This window comes from Sus scrofa, chromosome 15 (assembly GCF_054392235.1).
Source record: "Sus scrofa isolate SSC_HxYL_T2T_F1_AM1 chromosome 15, Sscrofa_HxYL_maternal_Yorkshire_Landrace_v2.0, whole genome shotgun sequence".
Classification (NCBI taxonomy): domain Eukaryota; kingdom Metazoa; phylum Chordata; class Mammalia; order Artiodactyla; family Suidae; genus Sus; species Sus scrofa.
Genome location: NC_139397.1, coordinates 71,018,990 through 71,039,758, shown reverse-complemented (window position 1 = coordinate 71,039,758; position 20,769 = coordinate 71,018,990). Strand labels below are relative to the sequence as shown.

The 20,769-nt window shown below is 41.2% G+C and overlaps 1 protein-coding gene across 1 annotated transcript in view; it reads right to left on the bottom strand.

Moving 5' to 3' along the window:
- The window catches only part of OCA2 (OCA2 melanosomal transmembrane protein), a gene marked incomplete at its 5' end in the record, with an annotated part of 212,604 nt that overhangs the window by 87,238 nt on the left and 104,597 nt on the right, over positions 1 to 20,769 (bottom strand). The window contains 3 exon segments of the mRNA NM_214094.2: positions 7,406 to 7,514; positions 11,133 to 11,190; positions 13,780 to 13,927. Of these exon segments, the coding sequence (NP_999259.2) occupies positions 7,406 to 7,514; positions 11,133 to 11,190; positions 13,780 to 13,927 (315 nt within the window).

Sequence of the window (20,769 nt, the reverse complement as noted above, 5' to 3'; positions counted from 1 at the left end):
ACATAAATGTACCAAGTACAGAAACACCTAAATATATAAAGGAAATACTATCAGACATAAAGGAGAAAAATGGAAAAAATATAATAATAGTAGGGGACTTTAACACCCCCATTGACAGCAATGAACAGATCGTCCAGACAGAAAATCAATAAGGCAAGAGAGGTCCTAAATGACACAACAGAAAACTTGGACTTAATTGATATCTACAGGACATTACATTCCCTAAAACCAGAACACACATTCTTTTTAAGCACACATGGAATATTCTCTAGGATAGGTCACAAAACAAGCCCCCAAAATTTAAAGAAACAAAAATTACTTCAAGTTTCTTTTTGGGCCACTGTGGTATGAAATTAGAAATAAACTACAGAAAGGAAGATAGGAAAAGAAGAAACACATGGCGACTAAACAATGTGCTACTAAAAAAACCAATGGTACAATGATAAAAGCAAAGAAAAAACAAGAAAATACTTGAGACAAATGAAAAGGAAAACACAACTTTACAAAATCTATGGGATATAGTTAAAGCAGTTCTAAGAGAGAAGGTCATAGTGGCACAGGCCTTTCTTAAGAAAAAAGAAAAATCTCTAATAAACTAGCCTACCACCTAAAAGAATCAGAAAAAGAACAAACAAGACCCAAAGTCATAAGAAGGAAAGAAATAATAAAAACCAGAGAGGAAATAAAGAGGGAGTTAAAACACAGACAAGATCAATAAAACCAAGACCTAATATTTTGAAAAGAGAAACAAAATTGACAGACTTCTAGCCAGGCTCACCAAGAAAAAAAGAGAAGATCCCCAATAAAGAAAATAAGGAATGAACAAAGAGAAAAAACAACTGATACCGCAGAAACACCAAAAAATCATAAGGGAACACTATAAACAATTATATGCCAAGAAATTGGATAACCTAAAAGAAATGGACAAGTTTCTAGAAACAAACAGCCTCCCAAAATTGAGTAAAAAGTAAATTAATAATTTGAACAGATTAATCACTAAAGAGAAATAGGAACATGTAACAAAAAATACTCCCCGCAGATAAAAGTCCAGGACTGGACCGCTTTACTAGGGAATTCTACAAAACAAAGAACTTACAGTTATTCTCTAACTGTTCCACACAGCTGAAGAGGAAGAAATACTCCCAAACTTACTCTATAGGGCACCATCACCCTGATACAAAAACTAGATAAGGATACTACCAAAAAATAAAATTACAGACTAATAATATGCCATGTGTGCAGCCAAAAAAGAAAAAAAAAATTTACAGATCAGTATCTTTGATGAATATAGCTGCAAAAAATCCTCAATGAAATATTTGCAAGTCGAATCCAATAATACTTATGTTTTTATAAAGGCTTATTATACACAAGGATGAAGCTGGATTCAGTTCAGGGTCACAAGGATGAGTGAACAATTTATAGTCTTAGCAGCAGTTTATGACACTTCCTGTTGCTCCACATTCTCTCTCTAATATTCAGTGTCAGCCTTCAATTTTATCCATTTAGGTATGGATATAGTGGTAGCTTGTATTTTAGATTCACATTTTAGTGATGATTTCAGAGGTTAAGCACCTTTTCATAGGCTTAATTGGTAATTTCAATTATATTAATATCCTCTTTTGAAAAGTGTCTATTTAGGATTCCTGTCCATTTTCTATCTTTCTCTTATTGAAAGAGGTATTTTAAAATTTAAGTGATATTTCCTTTTAAATTTATTGACCATGTTTTACCATGTGGCCCCTGTGATCCTGGTCATAATTTCTTGGTTAGGAAAGAAAATTAACCCAACATGGGCCAATAAAACTCTTTACCAAGGAAGGTAGGATTCAAAACAGCCTTTCCTCAGGAGTTCCTGTTGTGGCACAGCAGAAACAAATCTGACTAGTATCCATGAGGATGTGGGTGTGATCCCCGGCCTCGCTCAGTGGGTTGCAGATTGAGCGTTGCTGTGAGCTGTGGTGTAGGTTATAGACAAGGCTCAGATCCTGCATTGCTGTGGCTGTGTTGTAGGCCAGCAGCTGCATCTCCAATTCAATCCCTAGCCTGGGAACGCCTATATGCCACAGGTGTGGCCCTAAAAATTTTAGACAACAAAAAAAATTTTTTTAAAAAAACTAAAACAGCCTTTCCTCTTTTTGTGGCTAAAATTGAGATCCCATAAATTGGGAAGCTAATGAGATAATCTCTCTGCCATGAGGAGAAAAAAGATAAGAAAATGGTTCATGGAGAAGCACAAGGCAATCGGAAGAGAACAAAGGTGCTTGGGGGACAGGAACCTACCCTCTGTCTGGATGTCCCCACCAGACCACTGTCCCTCAGAGTCTCCCAATTAGCCCAGTATCATTCTATTTGTCCCATATTTGGCTTAAGACTGATCAAGTAGATTGCTTTATTGGTAGCTAAAAATACTTTAACAAAGACAATAAAATTTCTTAACAAAGGGACGCTTAGGGCCTGACCACACGAGCAATTTTGAAATCATGTCAAGGAAATAATTACAGAAATATCTCTCAAGCTGAAATCTAAGCAAACATATTATGAGAGAACCTAGGGAGACACTGTGGACTAATTATCAAAGAAGGAGACCTAGAAAATTCCTAATCAAGGTTATAAGTTTTAAAGCCAAAGATAATATATATATATATATATTTTTTTTTTTTTTGTCCTTTTTGCTATTTCTTGGGCCGCTCCCGCGGCATATGGAGGTTCCCAGGCTAGGGGTCTAATCAGAGCTGTAGCCGCGGGCCTACGCCAGAGCCACAGCAATGTGGGATCCAAGCCACGTCTGCAACCTACACCACAGCTCAGGGCAACGCCGGATCGTTAACCCACTGAGCAAGGGCAGGGACCGAACCTGCAAACTCATGGTTCCTAGTCAGATTAGCTAACCACTATGCCACAATGGGAACTCCCAAAGATAATATTTTGAAGCCAGTTCACCTTAGTTTCATAATCAGTTATGCACAATTTTAAAATTTTAGAAAAGGAAATTTTCTTATGTTTTATGTCAAAATTCAACAAAACCTGATTTGAACTGAAATGAAGCTATTCGTGGCCATAATTTATCCCATTTTGTAGAAAATACTCAGGTTTCACTGCAGAAATATATACATATTTTAATTTTTATTAAACTAAAGTTGATCTACCTTCAATTTCTGTTGTACAGCAAAGTGACACAGCCACCCACACACACCCATTTTTTTTTCATTTTCCCTCAGATTCCTACTGCAGAAATGTTAATGCTTGGAGGGCAAGGTGCTGATGAATCCCCTAGGGGTGTTACATTATATACAATTCAGCATATACACTTAATTGTCTTTGTCAAATACAAACAAAATTACCTGAATTCTGAAACATAACTGGCACCAAGAATTTCATGTGGGGACAAGGGATCTATGTGTATACAAAAGCTGAGCAGTCTGGAGCTATTTCCAGTGTGTGTTTGAGATAAAGGTACACACTTACACACTGGGGAACTATCTCTTTGCCAGATGCATATGAATTGTGACCATGGCCCTCATTCATTTTTTTTTTCTTCACTGTTGTGCCACCTTTTGCACATCTTTGGGTCCCTCAAGGTTCTCCTGTCACTGACCAGAAGTCTGTGGCAGTGGCAAGCTCTGTATAAACTTGCCCTCCTATAGATGCTCCCTGACTTAGTCTGCCCTTGAGCCCACACCAACACCTGCTTCCAGCTGGGGCTCCTCTGCTGTGTGGCCTTTGATGCACTGCATTCATTAGTTGGCATTCCATGGGGAGGAACTTGGTTTGGACCAATGGATGATGGGCACCAATGGGTAAATTCTCCCTCTTTCACCCATACAACCCCATAGACAGTCCTGTGACACATCTCATATTTCTTCTCAGACAAACCTATGGGATAGAGTGACCAGTGACCCAAAGGGCAGCTAGATAATGATTCATACTTGTTTTGACTCATTCCCTTCACTAGTCTGCTTCTCTGTCCCTTCTACTCTCTGAGATCATAACCCCCAGTGAAGAACCCACACACATAGCTTTCTCTCCAGAGAACCCAGGATAAGTCAGTCACACCTAAAATTCTCAAAATAATAAAACTGTAACCTATAAGAATCAATATGAACTTTGGTCATGCATCCTATAAACCCTGTACCTACCAATGTATCAGGCATTAACATAAGGCACTGGGTAGAGAAAAGCTTAGACGAAATGGACCACGGCCCTTGAGTCTAGCTGGAGAGAGGGGTACCAGTTGGTGGAGTGGTAAACAAATAATTATAATAACATGTGAGTTCCATATTTAAGGCATGTCTGATCATGCAAAGTGCTGATGGGGACATAGTGCTGCTGGACCTCCCAAACACTACTGTGGTTGTGCTGAGTACCACAGTCACTCCGGAAAACGGTGCAGCAGCTTCTTTTAAAGCTAAACACTCACCATATGATCTAGCAGTCCCACACTTAGATAACTACCCAAAAGAAATAAAAGCAAGTTCACACAAATCATATCCACGAATGTTTGGAGTAGCTCTACTCACAATTACCAAAAACTGGAAGCAACCCAAATGTCCTTCAATGGGCAAGTGAATAAACAAACTGTGGTACATCTGTACCATGGAAGACTATTCAGCAACAAAAAGAATGAACTACTGATACCCACAGAAACAACTTTGATATGTCTGAAAGGCCTTGTGCTGAGGGAGAGAAGACAGTCCCAGAGGCTGTCTGATTCAATGTATGACATTATCCAAAAGACAAAACTACAGTGATGGAAAACAGATCAAGAGTCACCAGGATTAAGGTGGAAGGTGATACAAAAGAATAACACAAATAAATTTCAGGGTGAAAGGAACTATTCTGTAATCTGATTATGGTGGCAGTGATATAAATATACATTTTTGTTAAAGTTCACAGATTTCTGAATTTGAAGAGAAAAATCAAATTTACTCTATGATAATTTTTTAAAAATAAGAAGGAAAAAGAGAATGAGAGTCACTATTGTGTTTAGGTTACAATGCTTAAATAAAAGAATGTTTTATAAGGTTCCTCCTGTGGCACAGAGGTTTAAAGATCCAGCATTGTCTTTGTAGTGGCATGGGTTCGATCCACAGCCCGGCACAGTGAGTTGAAAGGATCTGGTATTGCTGCAGCTGTGGCATAGGCTGCAGATGCAGCTCAGATTTAGTCCCTGGTCCAGGAACTTCCATATGCTGCCAAAAAAAAAAATGTGTTATATGATGTCATGTTTTGTTACATGACATGACATAGTATTACATGACACCACATCATATTACATGATGTCGCATTTGTTACATGGTGTACCTTATATGACACCACCTCATCATATGCATTGGGTTATATGACATCTCACATTACATGATGCAGGTTGTGTGATAAGACATCACCTCATGTTATATGGCATCACACTGTTTTATGCTCAACTTACCAAGTGTATTATTTTCAAAACAGCATTTCACCAAAGATGAACGATCATATCTCTATCGTCTGAAGCCCTGGGGAGACCTTGCATTAATTTTGCCCCTGTTTCCAGTAAGAGAGCCACTATGTAACTCTAAGGAAACTGTATTTGGTTCAAAATATATGCTAATCAAACTTTTCTCCTAGTCAACCGAACTCTTTCCCATCATGCCGAATACACAATTATACAAATTATGTGTTTCAGGATCCTTAGATAAAGTCATTTGTACACAATCCTAACTGAAAACACCAGATTTAAAAGCAGAAACAAAATAAGCCCCTCATTCCCAGATGCAACAAACACATAAAAAGAGATATGACATCTCAGCAAAAAGCACAGACTTCTCAGACTAAAATGAAAAGTTTCATGGAAATCAAGATATTTGAAAGCCTATATATATGGTTAAAGAGGTGACTTTAAATTTTAAAAGTAATGTTATTTCTACAAAGACAACTGCCAAATGCTAACAAAACTGCATGCAAACTCCCAGATATTTTTTTAGTTTTAGTCACTGACATGGAGAACAGACTTGTGGTTGCCAAGCGAGAGGGGGAGGGAGTGGGAGGGAGTGGGAGTTTGGGGTTAGAACAAGTGTAAACTATTACATTTAGAATGGATACATAATAAGGTCCCACTGCACAGCACAGGGAAGCATTTCTAGTCTCTTGGGATAGACCATGATGGAAGATAAAATAAAAGAAATGTAGATACATGTATGACTGGGTCACTTTGTTGTACAGCAGAAATTGACACAACATTGTAAATCAACTATACTTTAATAAAAAAATTTAAATACATAAAATGCATGACATGTTCTTTTAAAGTGGAATTTCAAATAAAATTAGAAACAAAATAATCTGTGAACACCCAAAAGAATTAGCTAATGGAGCCCCTTTACCCACAAAACACAGTTTTATTGTATTGTTTGATCTTTAGAAATATAAAGATTTCTAGTGGCAGCCAAGAACCAAAGAAGCAATGTTGCGATTCAAATAACTAAGCCTGCTGGTGTTATCCATCTGTTTTACACAGGCAAGAGGCTTTGCTTTCTACAGAAGTTACATTCTTCAAGTGTTGCAGTAAATTGAATTTCTATAAAAAGATATCCAAAACATCTTAGCAGTGCTCACTTTTAAAGGAAAACCATACATAAAGCTTCTGGTTAAAGAAAATACTCCTTGACACCACCTCAAATTTAACTGTCTCATAAATCTATACTTTCACGTGAGGTGGGTTTTGAAAGGGGGTTAATTTTGTTTTAAATAATGACACCAATAGAAAGAATTATTAGTAAGTTAATAAGAAAGATCTAAGAAACATGGAAAATATTGGTGGAGAGTGGAAGAATGGTGAACTTAAAAAGATATCTGGTGAGCTCATTCTGCAAGATGGCCACATCTCAGGCAGGGATGGGCTATGCAACTCAGACCTTGAGAAAGTACAAAGTGAGAGATGTAAGAGAGGGAGAGCAAGAGAAGAAAAACCCGGGGGGCAGGTGGAAGAATGGAGTTCTGCTGCATAGGGAAAATGGATGCACCACCGAGTTAGGAGAAGACCAGTGTAGACTTCTTCTAGTTCTCTGGCCCTTTCACTAACAGTCTCATTTAATAATGATTAGGTCAGCTTGCACAAATCTTGGACTGTGGCCTTGCTGATATGACCTCTCAGCTATTTCTGGGGATGCTTCTCAGGTAACAGTTAGAAGATTTGATTTTCAAGTACGATAAAGATGATTCCATCCATCCTGCTCTTTCACTTTTGATGATAAACTCTGGAGGGGCTGAGGACCCACGCCCCTGAGATGTAATTTGCTCTCTCCCTCTCCTCCAGAAAACTATCCCTCTCAACCCTCCTCACTAGTGTCTGGGGACAGGCTTTGAAACCTTCCCTTCCAAGATACCCAAAACTCTGATATCACTTGAAAAGCTAACCCCAAATAAGACTCACCGAGATCAAGATGAACACCAGGGACAAAGGAATTGAGAAAGAACATGAAGATGACCAATCCCAGTACAGTCACGCATTTGGTGAGCAGAGTCCTGTCTGATATCCTGTGCTGGGAGAAAGGAGAACATGATTCAGTACTCAGCATGGTCTGATTCCCACGATGCGTCCACCACCCTACATGATCTAAATCACTACAAATTTCTCCTGATCACAAAAATAGAATGTCTTCAGCTTGTCTTTTTTTTTTTTTTTTTGGTCTCTTTGCCATTTCTTGGGCCACTCCCGTGGCATATGGAGGTTCCCAGGATAGGGGTCGAATCGGAGCTGTAGCAACTGACCTACGCCAGAGCCACAGCAACTCGGGATCTGAGCCGCGTCTGCAACCTACACCACAGCTCATGGCAACGCCGGATCATTAACCCACTGAGCAAGGGCAGGGATCGAACCCACAACCCCATGGTTCCTACTCGGATTCGTTAACCACTGAGCCACGACAGGAACTCCAGCTTGTCCTTTATTTTAAGGCTGAACCCATGGCATATGGACGTTCCCAGGCTAGGTGCTAAACTGGCCTATGCCACAGCCACAGCCACAGCAATGTGGGATCCGAGCCGCATCTGCGAAGGACACCACAGGTCATGGCAACGCCAGATCCTTAACCCACTGAGCAGGGCCAGGGATTGAACCCACATCCTCATGGATACTAGTTGGGTTCATTACTGCTGAGCCACAATGTAAACCCCTGGTACATCTTCAACTTGAAAGAAGGTGATAAGATAATGTGTTACAAGGAAAACTATACAGATTCAAGATGACAGTATTCAAAATCTTGAAATCAAAGACTATGAAAAATAACTACATTTAAAAAATAGTACAGTCCTTTTCTATGACACCTGACTAAACAGACTTTCAATATGACACAGAGATGCTAAGCTGTTTCCAGACCCATTGCCAATATTAGAGGAAACGTTGGCAGAGCCAACACATAACCTCCAGGAACCTGGCCCTTCAAGACATGCATTTTCAAGGGTACTGTGTGTTCAGAGCCTTTTCCTCTATCATGCAAATTCCTGCTCACATGGAACTGAAGTTAAAATGTTCTTACAACACACATGACTTCTGTTGAAGGCACTTAGCTATCCCCTGGTCATCAGAGGACACCCATGGAACCCTGCCCCAGGCATTTGGGGGTAAGAAGAGGTGCTCTGCAGCACCTTCATTAAACTTGGAGTTGCAGACCCCCTTCCAGTGGCCTGAGCCACAGGGAAAGTTCCCCAAAGGGTGCTGTACTCTGAGGGCCATAGCTGTGTGGGCCAGGGCAGGGAGCAAGGTCCGACAAGCTCACACGGATGCCTGTCCTAAGAGGACACCAACCAGGTTAACGAGGTCTAACTGCAAACATAGATAAGGCTATAAATATAGACTTACGTACAGGTAAAAGTAGATATGAACAAAGACAGTGGTGCTATGGGTAAGACATGGGTCTAGATGAAGAAAGAGATGTAGACATAGACACAGAGGTAGGTGTAGATAGGGGTAAAGATAAGGATATAGACATAGATGAGGACGTAAGTATGGGACAAGGTATAGAGACAGAGACAGATTTTCTTTCTTGGTCACACAGTTAAAGCTACTGACATAAAAACCACAAGCACATCCCTCTGTGTCACTGTGGCTCTGGCTGCCGTACCTAGCCCACTGTGCACAGCCATGGAGGCTGCCTCCAAAGCACCCATCCTCCTTCCCTGCCCACTGTCTAGGTTCACAGCCTAGACGGCCCCCACTCATCTTCCCCTCCCCTTCCAAGGAAGGCCAGTTTTGCTAGATAAGTCTGTGATGGAGAATGAGGAGGAGAGGGGTTTGGCACCTCACTGGATGGAGGCAGGACACGCCTTCCTTGCAGCCAGGTTAATCTTTGAGTCTGGGTATGCCTGTGGCCAACTCCAGGACTGGAAAGAGAGGGAGCAGGCAGGTCAAAGAACAAATCCATGGTACCAGGTGGTATAAAATGATCTGAAATTTGTGCTTATTTGTTATTTTGGGGTGGCTGTCAAATGCTCTCCTTTGGTTATCTGGGGTTACCATGGTGAGAAGCCTGAGGTACAATACAAGGACAGTGCCCAGCCCCTTCCACCTCTCCCCAGTCCTTGACCAGGTACACCAAGAGGTGCATAGTCTCTTCCCTAACCTGAAGTCAGAACTACACAGTCTAGAAAAGAAGGTGAGGTCTGCATAAACTTGAGGCCCAGAAAAGCATCACAGCCACACCTGTCTTCCCTAACCCTGACCGTCTGAATGGGACAGAGGTTGGGAAGAGAGACCCAAAGAACACGTTCCCGACCAGGACCCCAATGTTTAAATTTCCTTTAGGGGGTGGGAATGTAAATTGGTACAACCACTATGGAAAACAATATGGAGATAACTTAGAAAACTATATATATAATTCCATATGACCCAGCAATCCCACTCTTTGGCATATATCCGGATAAAACTTCCCTTGAAAAAGACACATTCACCCATATGTTCATTGCAGCACTATTCACAATAGCCAAGACATGGAAACAACCTAAATGTCCATCAACAGATGAATCAATTAAGAAGACAATGGAATACTACTCAGCCATAAGAATAAACAAAATAACACCATGTGCAGCAACATGGATGGAACTAGAGACTCATACTAAGTCAGAAAGAGAAAGACAAACACCTTATGATATCAGTTATATCTGGAATCTAACATATGGCACAAATGAACCTTTCCACAGAAAAGAAACTCAAGAACATGGAGAACGGACTTGTGGTTGCCAAGAGGGAGTGGGATATACTGGGAATTTGAGGTTAATAGATGCAAACTGCTGCCTTTGGAATGGATAAGCAATGAGATCCTGCTGTATAGCACTGGGAACTATATTTGGTCACTTATGATGAAGCATGATAATGTGAGAAAAAGAATATATACGTATGTGTGACTGGGTCACTTTGCTGTACAGTAGAAAATTGACAGAACACTGTAAGCCAGCTATAATGGGAAAAAATCATTAAAAAATAATAAATAAATAAATAAATTTCCTTTAGGGAAGGACAAAGTATCCCTATCATAATTAGAGAATAGTATTCAATCTCTCCCTAGGAAAGAAACTGCCCTGGTTTGAAATGACTTCTAGCCGATCTAGAGCAGAGCTGCCTTGGCTGGCAGAGGGGCACTATGTATCCTCAAGTGGGCTGAGAAATTCTACCAAGGAAGGAAAATGAACAAAATAACACCAAAGGAGCTTTGCTCCCTGAAGTCAGAGCTATATGACAGAAGACACACAACCCAACTCTGCCCCAAAAGGTGTTCCATCTAAGCAGCAGATTCCCCTCCTATCTTGGCCTCCATCCCCACATCTGCACAATAGGAATCACAGAGACCAGCCAACCTTCCCTTCAGCATGTTAACCACAGAACCTCTGCTGTACAACGAAGTGACTTAGTTATACATATATACATAGCCTTTCTTTTTCCAGATTCTTTACGGAACATTAAGAGTTAACTTTTCAATCTCTGGACAAAACGAGCCTACCATGTCTGGAAAATGTCCCCTTAACTCCTGAAAATAACCTACGTCTTATGCACAACTCCGGGAATAAAAGACAACTTTCAGTTGCAATGTGAAGCAAAGGGATCTCTCTTCTTCCAAAAGTAAGTCAGAAATTCCTGAGAAAAGAAATCACAGAAATCACAGTACCTTTTTCTGTAGCTCCTGGATATTGGTCTCCCAATTTTTATCTTCCTGGGAGATCTGTCTAAAAGAGGAAAGGGCAGACTCGTCATTTTCCTGGTGGCATTGAGCAATGAGGCCAGCAGGGTGGCTGCTGGAAGCACACAGCATGGCCTGGTGTGACGCCAGGTACAGCCACAGCGTGAGGCTGGCCTCGTCATTATGTATGGTTCCCTGGGGGAGCTGGGTTTGTGGACCGGGAAAGATGCTCACTGTGCATCCCCAAAGAAAAATATCCAGGAAATGACTGGAATGTTCAGTGAGGCACTGCAAGCACAACTCAGGAAATGTCAGAACACTGGCCAAAATGTGAATGGGGGAGGAGAGCAAGCCATCTTTCTTGTTGTTTTCCTCTTCTCACTACTTACTTTTATGAATTTTTCCAAAATGATATGTTATATTTACAATTTAATTAAAGGAAAAAAAACAGTAAAAGAAATGCCACTTGCTTTAGCGGTGATTTTATCAATTGGAAATTAACTTGGAAGCACTATGTGTGCTTCTTCCCCCACTTCACCCCTTAACCCCCCAACAGTACCTCTAAGTCATGGCACCCACCCGTTTCCATTTCCATCTCAGTCACCTCCATTTATTTCAACTTGCTTTTTTTTTTTTGGCCACACCAACAGCATGCAGAAGATCCAGGACCAGGGGTTGAACTTACACCACAGCAGTGACTTGAGCCATAGTAGTGACAACACCATGTCCTTGACCCACTGAGCCACCAGGGAACTCCCTGCCTTTCTTTTTTAACCTTTCCTATCAGCTCATCTTTTCAGCTCCATCTCCTCCCTCTCCAATTAGGTAAAAGAAGCTGTGTGATGGAGAATTTAGTTCTAATAAGCACTCACGTGTCATAGTATCAAAGGAGGTTGACTACACAGCCAGAACTGACCATAAAAGAAATCACAGCAGACCCAGGAGAATGGTTCTAAGGACAATTTTTAAAAATAAAATGCAGAAACAAGACCCACAGAGCTAGCACATGCCTTAGATCACCCTCATTCCTATCTTCTGCTCATGACTGAGGGGTCCCACAAAGCCATTGCCCTCTTGGGGCCTCAGTTTCCCTTTCTGTAATCAACATAGGATGAGCTGATGAAAATTTGGTGACTCTCTGAGCCCACATATTTCTTCACAATTGTAACCCTGAGACACACTGCCTATGTCTTTAACACCCACACAGATGGAGCATGTTGAAACTTGAAGGTCAGTAGATTAAATACAATTGGGGAAATTTACTACTGCATCTTTAATTTACAACCTTTCTCCATTTAAAATCTGTTGTTGAAGTTGCCACTCTGTCCCCAGCTTGCAACTCAGGGCCCTCCTGTAGCCTGGAGACAACAGGTGCTGCTTCTCCAGCATCACAGGGTACAAGTGGGTCATGGGATGGGACAGAACTAAGGACGCTGAGACAGTGCGTCATCCTGGGCTGCATCTCTGGACAGAGTGGATCTCCACACACCCGCCTCACCATCAGCTCAGGCTGCAACCACGCTGGGTGACCCTCAGAGGTGGTGCTGGCACTGCACCCAGCTCCCCCTCAGTCAGCTTGCCTACTCTCTGCGAACATGGGCTGGTTTCGGCAAATTGCAACACGTAAAGTCACTCTCACTACCTTCACAAGGACTAACATTTCCCCTTGCAGGGACATATTTCTCATCCCATCCAGTTCCTGGTCCTGTTGCAGCAAAGCTTCCACATCCATGGAGGGTGAGTGGGCTCTTGATTTCCTGTCAGTGCTTCCAGAGTGACGGCAGGCTGGAACTCGGCTCCTCACCCAAGTGGGGAGAAAAAGCTTAACACTTCACTGCTACCATTTAGGTGTCAAGCTTTGATTAAAACAAACCCCAAGAAACGAATTGAGTGGGACTGAGTAGTCTTCTTTGGGCTCCCTGAAAATCAACCACTAGGAGAATGTTTTATTAGATTAGTTTGTTATTGTTTTTCATTCTTGTCATGAACAAATGTTAGGTAGAGAAGTATAACAGGCAGTAGTTGAATGCGAACTCAATCACTCTTTCCTGGATGTATAACACTGGGAAAGTTGCTCAAATTCTCTGAACCTCAGTTTTCCCCAAGTGAGAGTTAAATAAAATTATGTGCCATATGAGTCTTAGCACAGGGTACAGAGCCCAAAACTTACTCACTAGCATGCAACTAGAGTTACTCTTTTGCAATACCATGGCCTACTCTTCACAATCATTATTTATTTACTTACTTTTAGGGCCACACCCGTGGCATATGAAAGTTCCCAGCTAGGGGTCAAATGGGAGCTGCAGCTGCCAGTCTACACCAGTCACAACAACACAGGGATCTGAGCCACATCTGTGACCTACACCACAGCTCACAGCAATACCAGATCCTTAACCCCTGATAGAGGCTAGGAATCGAACCCACGTCCTCATGGATACTAGCCAGGTTTCTTACTGCTGAGCCACAACAGGAACTCTCTTCACAATTGTTTTAGCTCACATTTTGCACATTACCGTTGGACATTCTTAGGGGGGTCGTAATAGGTTGTTGGTACAATCCAACCATTGAGCATAACTGGCAAAGATGAGAAACTGCTGTGAACCAAAAGTGGTCTGCACAGGGGCCAGCTCAGTACCTGTGGAAGCTGTGCAGCCTTCGGGCCAGCAGGCGCTCCAGTGACAGCACCTTTTCCAGGAGCAGGCCTCGAACCGCTGTCTCCTCGCGGCTGGCTGGGCTGATGCGCTGTGCAGTCAAGCGCCAGACGTGGATCTCGTGCTTCAGTTCTGCAGGAAAGGAAAGCCGAGGGTACAGTCTCCTCCCACCTCAGACGTCAGCAGACACCCACTACCCTCCCTGCCTTCCAAGTGTCAGAAACACACCCAATGATACACAGATATCCAAGGGCCAAAGCAAAGCAGTGGATGATCAGCACTCATAGAGACATAGCTGACTTTTCAAAATTACATAGATGTGTAGCCACATAATTTGGGTGAAGAAGAAATCTTCAATAGGCATATCAAAGCTAGCACCCAACATTTTTCCCTCCCAAGAAATTACTTTCTGTAGACAGTATCAGATCTCACTTTTGACCAAAAGCCAGACATCGCTCCATCTCTGAACAGATCTAGTGAGCATCGAGGATTCAAGTGTAGTAGGTGCTGCCTGGTCTCCCCAGTAGGGCATTTGGTAAAAGCAGGAAATGGGGAGAGAACTCTCCTTCCTGACCAGGTCCCTGAGCCAAGCTTGTGACTATGAAAGACACAGAGATAAATGTAGACAACTTCATGAACTTCTGAAATTAACAGAATAAGGTGAATCTTCACCTGTCAATAAATTCCAACCCCTTTTGATATAGAAAAGTAGAGAGCAATGAATTGTCATTTTACTGGCTCCTAAAGTACTAGAATATCTTATGAAAAATTATATTTAACCTCCATTTTACTGTTAAAGATACTATATAAATTTCTCAAAATATCTACCAAAGCATATAAGGAAGCACAGTATTTTCATGTATCACCTCTTAAATGCAACACACCATACTACACAGCATAACAATTCAAGATGAAATGAAAAGACAACATGCTTTCAACCAAGATTAGAGCACGTGACACTAGCTCAAAGCAGAGTTGAGGCAGGGCAAGTGACCTGTGACCAGAGCTCCTGCAGGTTCAAAGACAAGGAAAGCACCACTGGCATTGTGGTTTTCTCTGAAGGGTCAGCCTTTCAAAGATGAAAACTCATTAGAACTAAGACAAGTAATGTGTTTCCATTTAGTATAGTACTTACTGATTCTCTGTGGCTTGCTACAATAGAAGAAACCTGGGTATAATTCAAAAGCCTCTTCAGAGAAATAGATCTTTAATTTCCTTTTGAATGTCTCCTACTTCTTTAAACAACCTATGAGATTATAATGATACAAAAAGGAGGAGCAGGGGAAAGAGGATAAAAACATATCCACAGAAAATAAAATCATGGACTTGGAGAATAGAGTTGTGGTTGCCCTGGGGGAGGGGGAGGGAGTAGGAGGGAATGGGAGCTTTGGGTTAATGGATGCAACCTATTGCTTTTGGAATGGATTAACAATGAGATCTTGCTGTGTAGCACTGAGAACTTACGTCTAGATACTTACAACGGAGCACGACAATGGGAGAAAAAATTATATATACATGTATGTGTAACTGGGTCCCCATGCTGTACAGTGGGGGAAAAAAAGTGTGTTGGGGGAAATAACAATAAAAAAAGAAAACAAAAAACACATGAACTAGCCTTCTGGAACATTGAGCATAAAAATGCTGCCCTGGGGAGGAAATGGGAGGTTGCAGTGCAACAGCTTCAGGGAAGGTGTGAATAGGTCCAGCAATTCATCCAGTGCTCTAAATCCCATTACACAGTGAATACTATTCAAAGACCATCCCAAATATCCAAGACTTTCCAGCCATTCTTCCAAGGCATACTGGAGACTGCCACTTTCCTAGGCAGTTGACCAACTTTGAAGAGCAAAGCTCTCCTCAGCCCAGCCTGTGGGATCCTCCCCACCATGGTGTTTGGAGAAGCAAAAACCATGAATCTGGTCTTTCAGGTCCCCAGGGCTCCTTTGTGCAGGGGTCCTCTGAAGTGGCAGCCTCAGCCCCCCATGCTCACTCAGAGCCTAGCTGCCTTCTAACCCACCAAAGCAAATAGGACAGGCTACTCTCCCCAGATAAACACATGAATGAGTGCTCAGGTAGTTCATTTTTGTTTTCCTAATTGTGGAATGAAATACATCATCAACCAGGAGAAAATCCAGTTGAGAGGGATTTTCCTCAGGAGAGGGAGCTCACTGCCTGCATCCAGAACTCAGTTAACCCAAATGTTCACTCCCCAGTTCTCAGGCTTCCCGGCACTTCTCTGCCATTTCCCCCACTGTCTCTGCTGAGCTCTAGGACTATGGTCCCAACGAGCTACTTGATACTGCCCTCTGAACCTTGTGCTACAAGGTCCACAGATAAACATGCCATCTTCCCTACAAAACTCTCTTTTCCCTCACTTTCTTAGTTTTTTTTAATTGAGATTTAGTTGATTTACAATGTTGTGTCAATTTCTGCTGTACAACATAGTGACCCAATCATACAAGTAAATACATTCTTTTTTTTTTTTTTTTTTTGGCTTTTTAGGGCCACACCTGCGGCATATGGAAATTTCCAGGCTCGGGGCTGAATCAGAGCTGCAGCTGCCAGCCTACACGACAGGTACAGCAACGTCAGATCTGAGCCATGTCTGTGACCTACACCACAGCTCACTGCAATGCCAGATCCTTAACCCACTGAGTGAGGCCAGGGATTGAACCTGCATCCTCATGGACAGCAGTCATTCATTTCTGTTGAGCCACGACAGGAACTCCTACATTCTTTTTCTCATGCTATCTTCCATCTTGTTCTAGCCCAAGAGACTGGATATAGTTTCCTTTCTTAGTTTTTATATAGTATCATTATTCTTCCAGGTACATGAACCTGAAATGTCATTTTGTTCGTATCAGTGCCATTCCCTACATTCCTGCACTGAACATGTAATTGGTGTCAGGTGCCATGCTAGATGTTAAAGGAGAAGAATAAATTGACAAGTTATAGTTCAGGCCTCCAGCAAGCTGGATGGAGAAATGAGATACATCACAAATAAACATGAGATAAGGCTGTACTCATATCCGAGAGCAGCTCAGGATATGCTGGTGTAGGTCTTACAGGGCCCACTTGTTCCTACCCCAGGTCAGCAGCTTATCCAGGCTTCATCTCCTAGCATCTGCCATTTCTGATTGCTCCTTAGTAACCTTTGACTAAAGTTACTTCCTATTAACCCATCACTGGTTCATCATAAAACACTGCTTGCCCTATTTATCTATCTATCCTCTGTAGAAACTACCTGTCTATATATTTCTCTGTTATCTAGAGACAAATAGTTAGATAGCTACATAGAAAGAAGAAATCTATATTCCTATTTACCTGCCTTCTAAGAGGATGGACTTCTCTAGGCTGATAAATCAAAGAAGACAGATAGTTTCCTTCTTTCAAATACCCAGTGGTTCCCTATGACCTGCAGGAGAAAAGCAAAGATCTCTGGGGAAGACTCAAGATCCTCAAATGTTGAGTGCCACTGTGAGCTCTGATCCCACTGTGTAAGTTTTAGCTTTGCCTTTGCCCCTCTGGCCCCAACCAGGACATATCAGCAGATGCCTCTTCATCTCTCTGATGACCACCAGCCTCCATTATCCTGAGCTTCTCAATCAACCTCTATGGCATTACTTGGAATTGCCATGTACATGTTACAAAAAGGCAAAGACATTACCCTGTGGGAAATGTTCTCTCACAGGAGGTGGTGGAGGCCAGGGAGCCTAGAGGAGGATCACATAGCTCCAGTTCAGGAGTTGAAAAATGGAATCATACTATTATAAAATGCTTATACTTTATGTTAAGTGGTAAAATATCACTTGAACTTAAAGATATAATGATCACTAAAAATCACAATTAGAAAATAGCAACATGATGATACACTCAATTTCAGCCATATCTTTAATCATGTTAAATATCAATGAGCTAAAGACATCAATCAAAAGACAGAGATCATCGTATTAGATAAAAAAGCAAGACCCAATTGTAAGGACCTGCAAGAAATGCACTTTAAAGACACATTTAAAAGTGCACTTTTAAAATTAAAAGGATAAGTAAAAGGATAAAAATATACCACACTCACAGTAGTCAAGAGAAAGCCAGAATTGCTACATTAAGATCAAGTTAGATTTCAGAGCAAGAATATTACTATGTGTAGGCAAAGTCACTTCATAATAATAAAGGTGTTAATTCTTCAAGAGAACATAACAACCCTAAATGTTTATGTACACCAGTAACAAAATTTTGAAACATGTAAACAAAAATCAAAAAATTGGAAAGAGAAGTAGATAAATCATCATAATCAGAGATTTTTATATCTACCTCTCAATAATTGAGAACACATGGACGAAAATCAGCAAGAATACAGATGATCTGACTAACGTATCAGCCAAATTGATCTAACTGGCCATGTTGTTGAAACCCGGCTTCTGTCCACTGAATAGAAACACAGGGATAGAGTTTTGGGTGAAGGAGAAAAACACAGCTTTTATAGCTTTGCCAGGTAAAGGAAGCCACTGCAGGCTAATGCCTCAAGGACTGTGCTCCCCTGGAGAAGAATTTCTGGGAGTTTTACAGTTTAAAAGGGAAAAAAAAACCCAGGGTTTCAGATAAGAATCAGGGTTGGGGAAGCATGCATTCATCTTTCTTTTGGACAATCTTAGTCATCAAAGCTGGTGTCAGGAATCTCAGCATGATCCTGATGGTAACCTTCTGGGTTATGGTATTGTCACTTTTCCTAGAATAAGAGTACTTATGAAAAGGGGATACTGACCAGAGATTAGAACAACCTAAGAAATTTCCTGAAAAATATCAGCTGCTTAGCATAATCTTTAAGTCACAGGCCATTGTGCTTGGGTACATAATCTTTAGCTCACAGGTGATTGTGTTTAGGGTATGATCAAGCAAGGGTGAAACACAGAAGGGCTCCTGTTCAATTTTAAACTCTGAATCCCCTCCCTTCTATGGGGCACATTATTTGAATTATTAGCCTGCTGTGGCCTCCTTTGCCTAGTGAAGCAATAAAAGCTATTTTTTTCCTCCTTCACCCAAAACTCTCTTTCTGCTTTTATATTCGGCACTGGTGGACAGTGGCCAGATTTTGGCAACAGCCATAGTGACATAACTCCAACCAACAACAGCTGAATACATATTCTTTTCTATTGCAAATAGAATATTTACAAGAATGGGCCACATTCTATCCAGAAAACAGGTTTCAATAAATTTGAAAGGATTCAAGTTTTACAAAGTATATTCTCCGACTACTGTGAAATTAGGTAACTGCAAAATCCCCAAATATTTGGTGTAAGTAAATACATCTAAAATATCCAAGAATCAAAGGAGAAATCAATGTGGGAATTAGAAAGTAATTTGAGCTGAAGGAAAATATAACAAAACATACAAAAATTGGTGAGAGGATACTATGTAGAAGGAAATTTAGAGCACTAAATACGTATATTAGGAGTTCCCATCGTGGCGCAGCAGAAATGAATCTGAGGAGTTCCCGTCATGGCGCAGTGGTTAACGAATCCGACTAGGAACCATGAGGTTGCGGGTTCGGTCCCTGCCCTTGCTCAGTGGGTTAACGATCCGGCGTTGCGGTGAGCTGTGGTGTAGGTTGCAGACGCGGCTCGGATCCTGCGTTGCTGTGGCTCTGGCGTAGGCCGGTGGCTACAGCTCCAATTCAACCCCTAGCCTGGGAATCTCCATATGCCGTGGGAGCAGCCCAAGAAATAGCAACAAAAACAACAACAACAAAAGACAAAAGACAAAAAAAAAAAAAAAAAAAAAAAAAAAAGAAATGAATCTGACTAGGAACCATGAGGTTGCAGGTTTGATCCCTGGCCTTGCTCAGGGGGTTAAGGATAAGGCATTGCCATGAGCTGTGGTGTAGGTCGCGGGTGTGGCTCGGATCTGGCATTGCCGTGGCTCTGGCGTAGGCCAGCAGCAACAACTTCAATTAGATCCCTAGCCTGGGAACCTCCATATGTTGTGGGTGCAGCCCTAAAAAGACAAAAAAAAAAAACAAAAACAAACCAAAAAACAAAAACAGAAAAACCTATAACAGAAGATATATATATATATATGTGTAAAATCAAAAACCTCAATTCCCACGCTAAGAAACTAGTAAAAGAAGAATAAACCCAAAATAAACTAAAGAAAATAAATAACAAACATCAGAGTAGAAATCATCAAAAGAGAAAAAAATGTGGAGAAAAATCTATATAATCAAATGCTAGTTGAGATCCATAACATCAATAAACCTTTATCCAGGCCAATTAGATAAAAATAAAAGTGAAGAACTGATCTAATATCAGGAACAAGAGAGGTTACATTACCAAAAATTTCACAGCCATTATGTAACCCTCCCAGATTTTAGACAGTACTGCAAAGCCACAGTAATCAAAACAGCATGATATTAGCACAAAAACAGACACATAGATCAATGGAACAGAATAAAGAGCCCACATACCTATGGTCAATTAATCTAGGACAAAAGAAGCAAGATACACAATGGAAAAAAAGACAGTTTCTTCAGCAAGTGGTGTTGAAAAAGCTGGAGAGCTGCATGTAAATCAATGAAACTAGAATACTCCCTCACATCATACACAAAAATAAACTCCAAAAAGACTTGTGGCTGCCTGATGGGAGGGGGAGGGAGTGGGAGGGATCGGGAGCTTGGGCTTATCAGACACAACTTAGAATAGATTTACAAGGAGATCCTGCTGAATAGCATTGAGAACTTTGTCTAGATACTCATGTTGCAACAGAACAGAGGGCGGGGAAAAAAACATAATCGTAATGTATACATGTAAGGATAACTTGATCCCCTTGCTGTACAGTGGGAAAATAAAAAAAATAAATAAATAAACTCCAAATGGTTTAAAGACCTAAATATAAGACATGACACCATAAACTCCTAAAAGAGAACATAGGCTAAACACGATCAGATATAAATCACTGGAATATTTTCTTAGATCACTTTC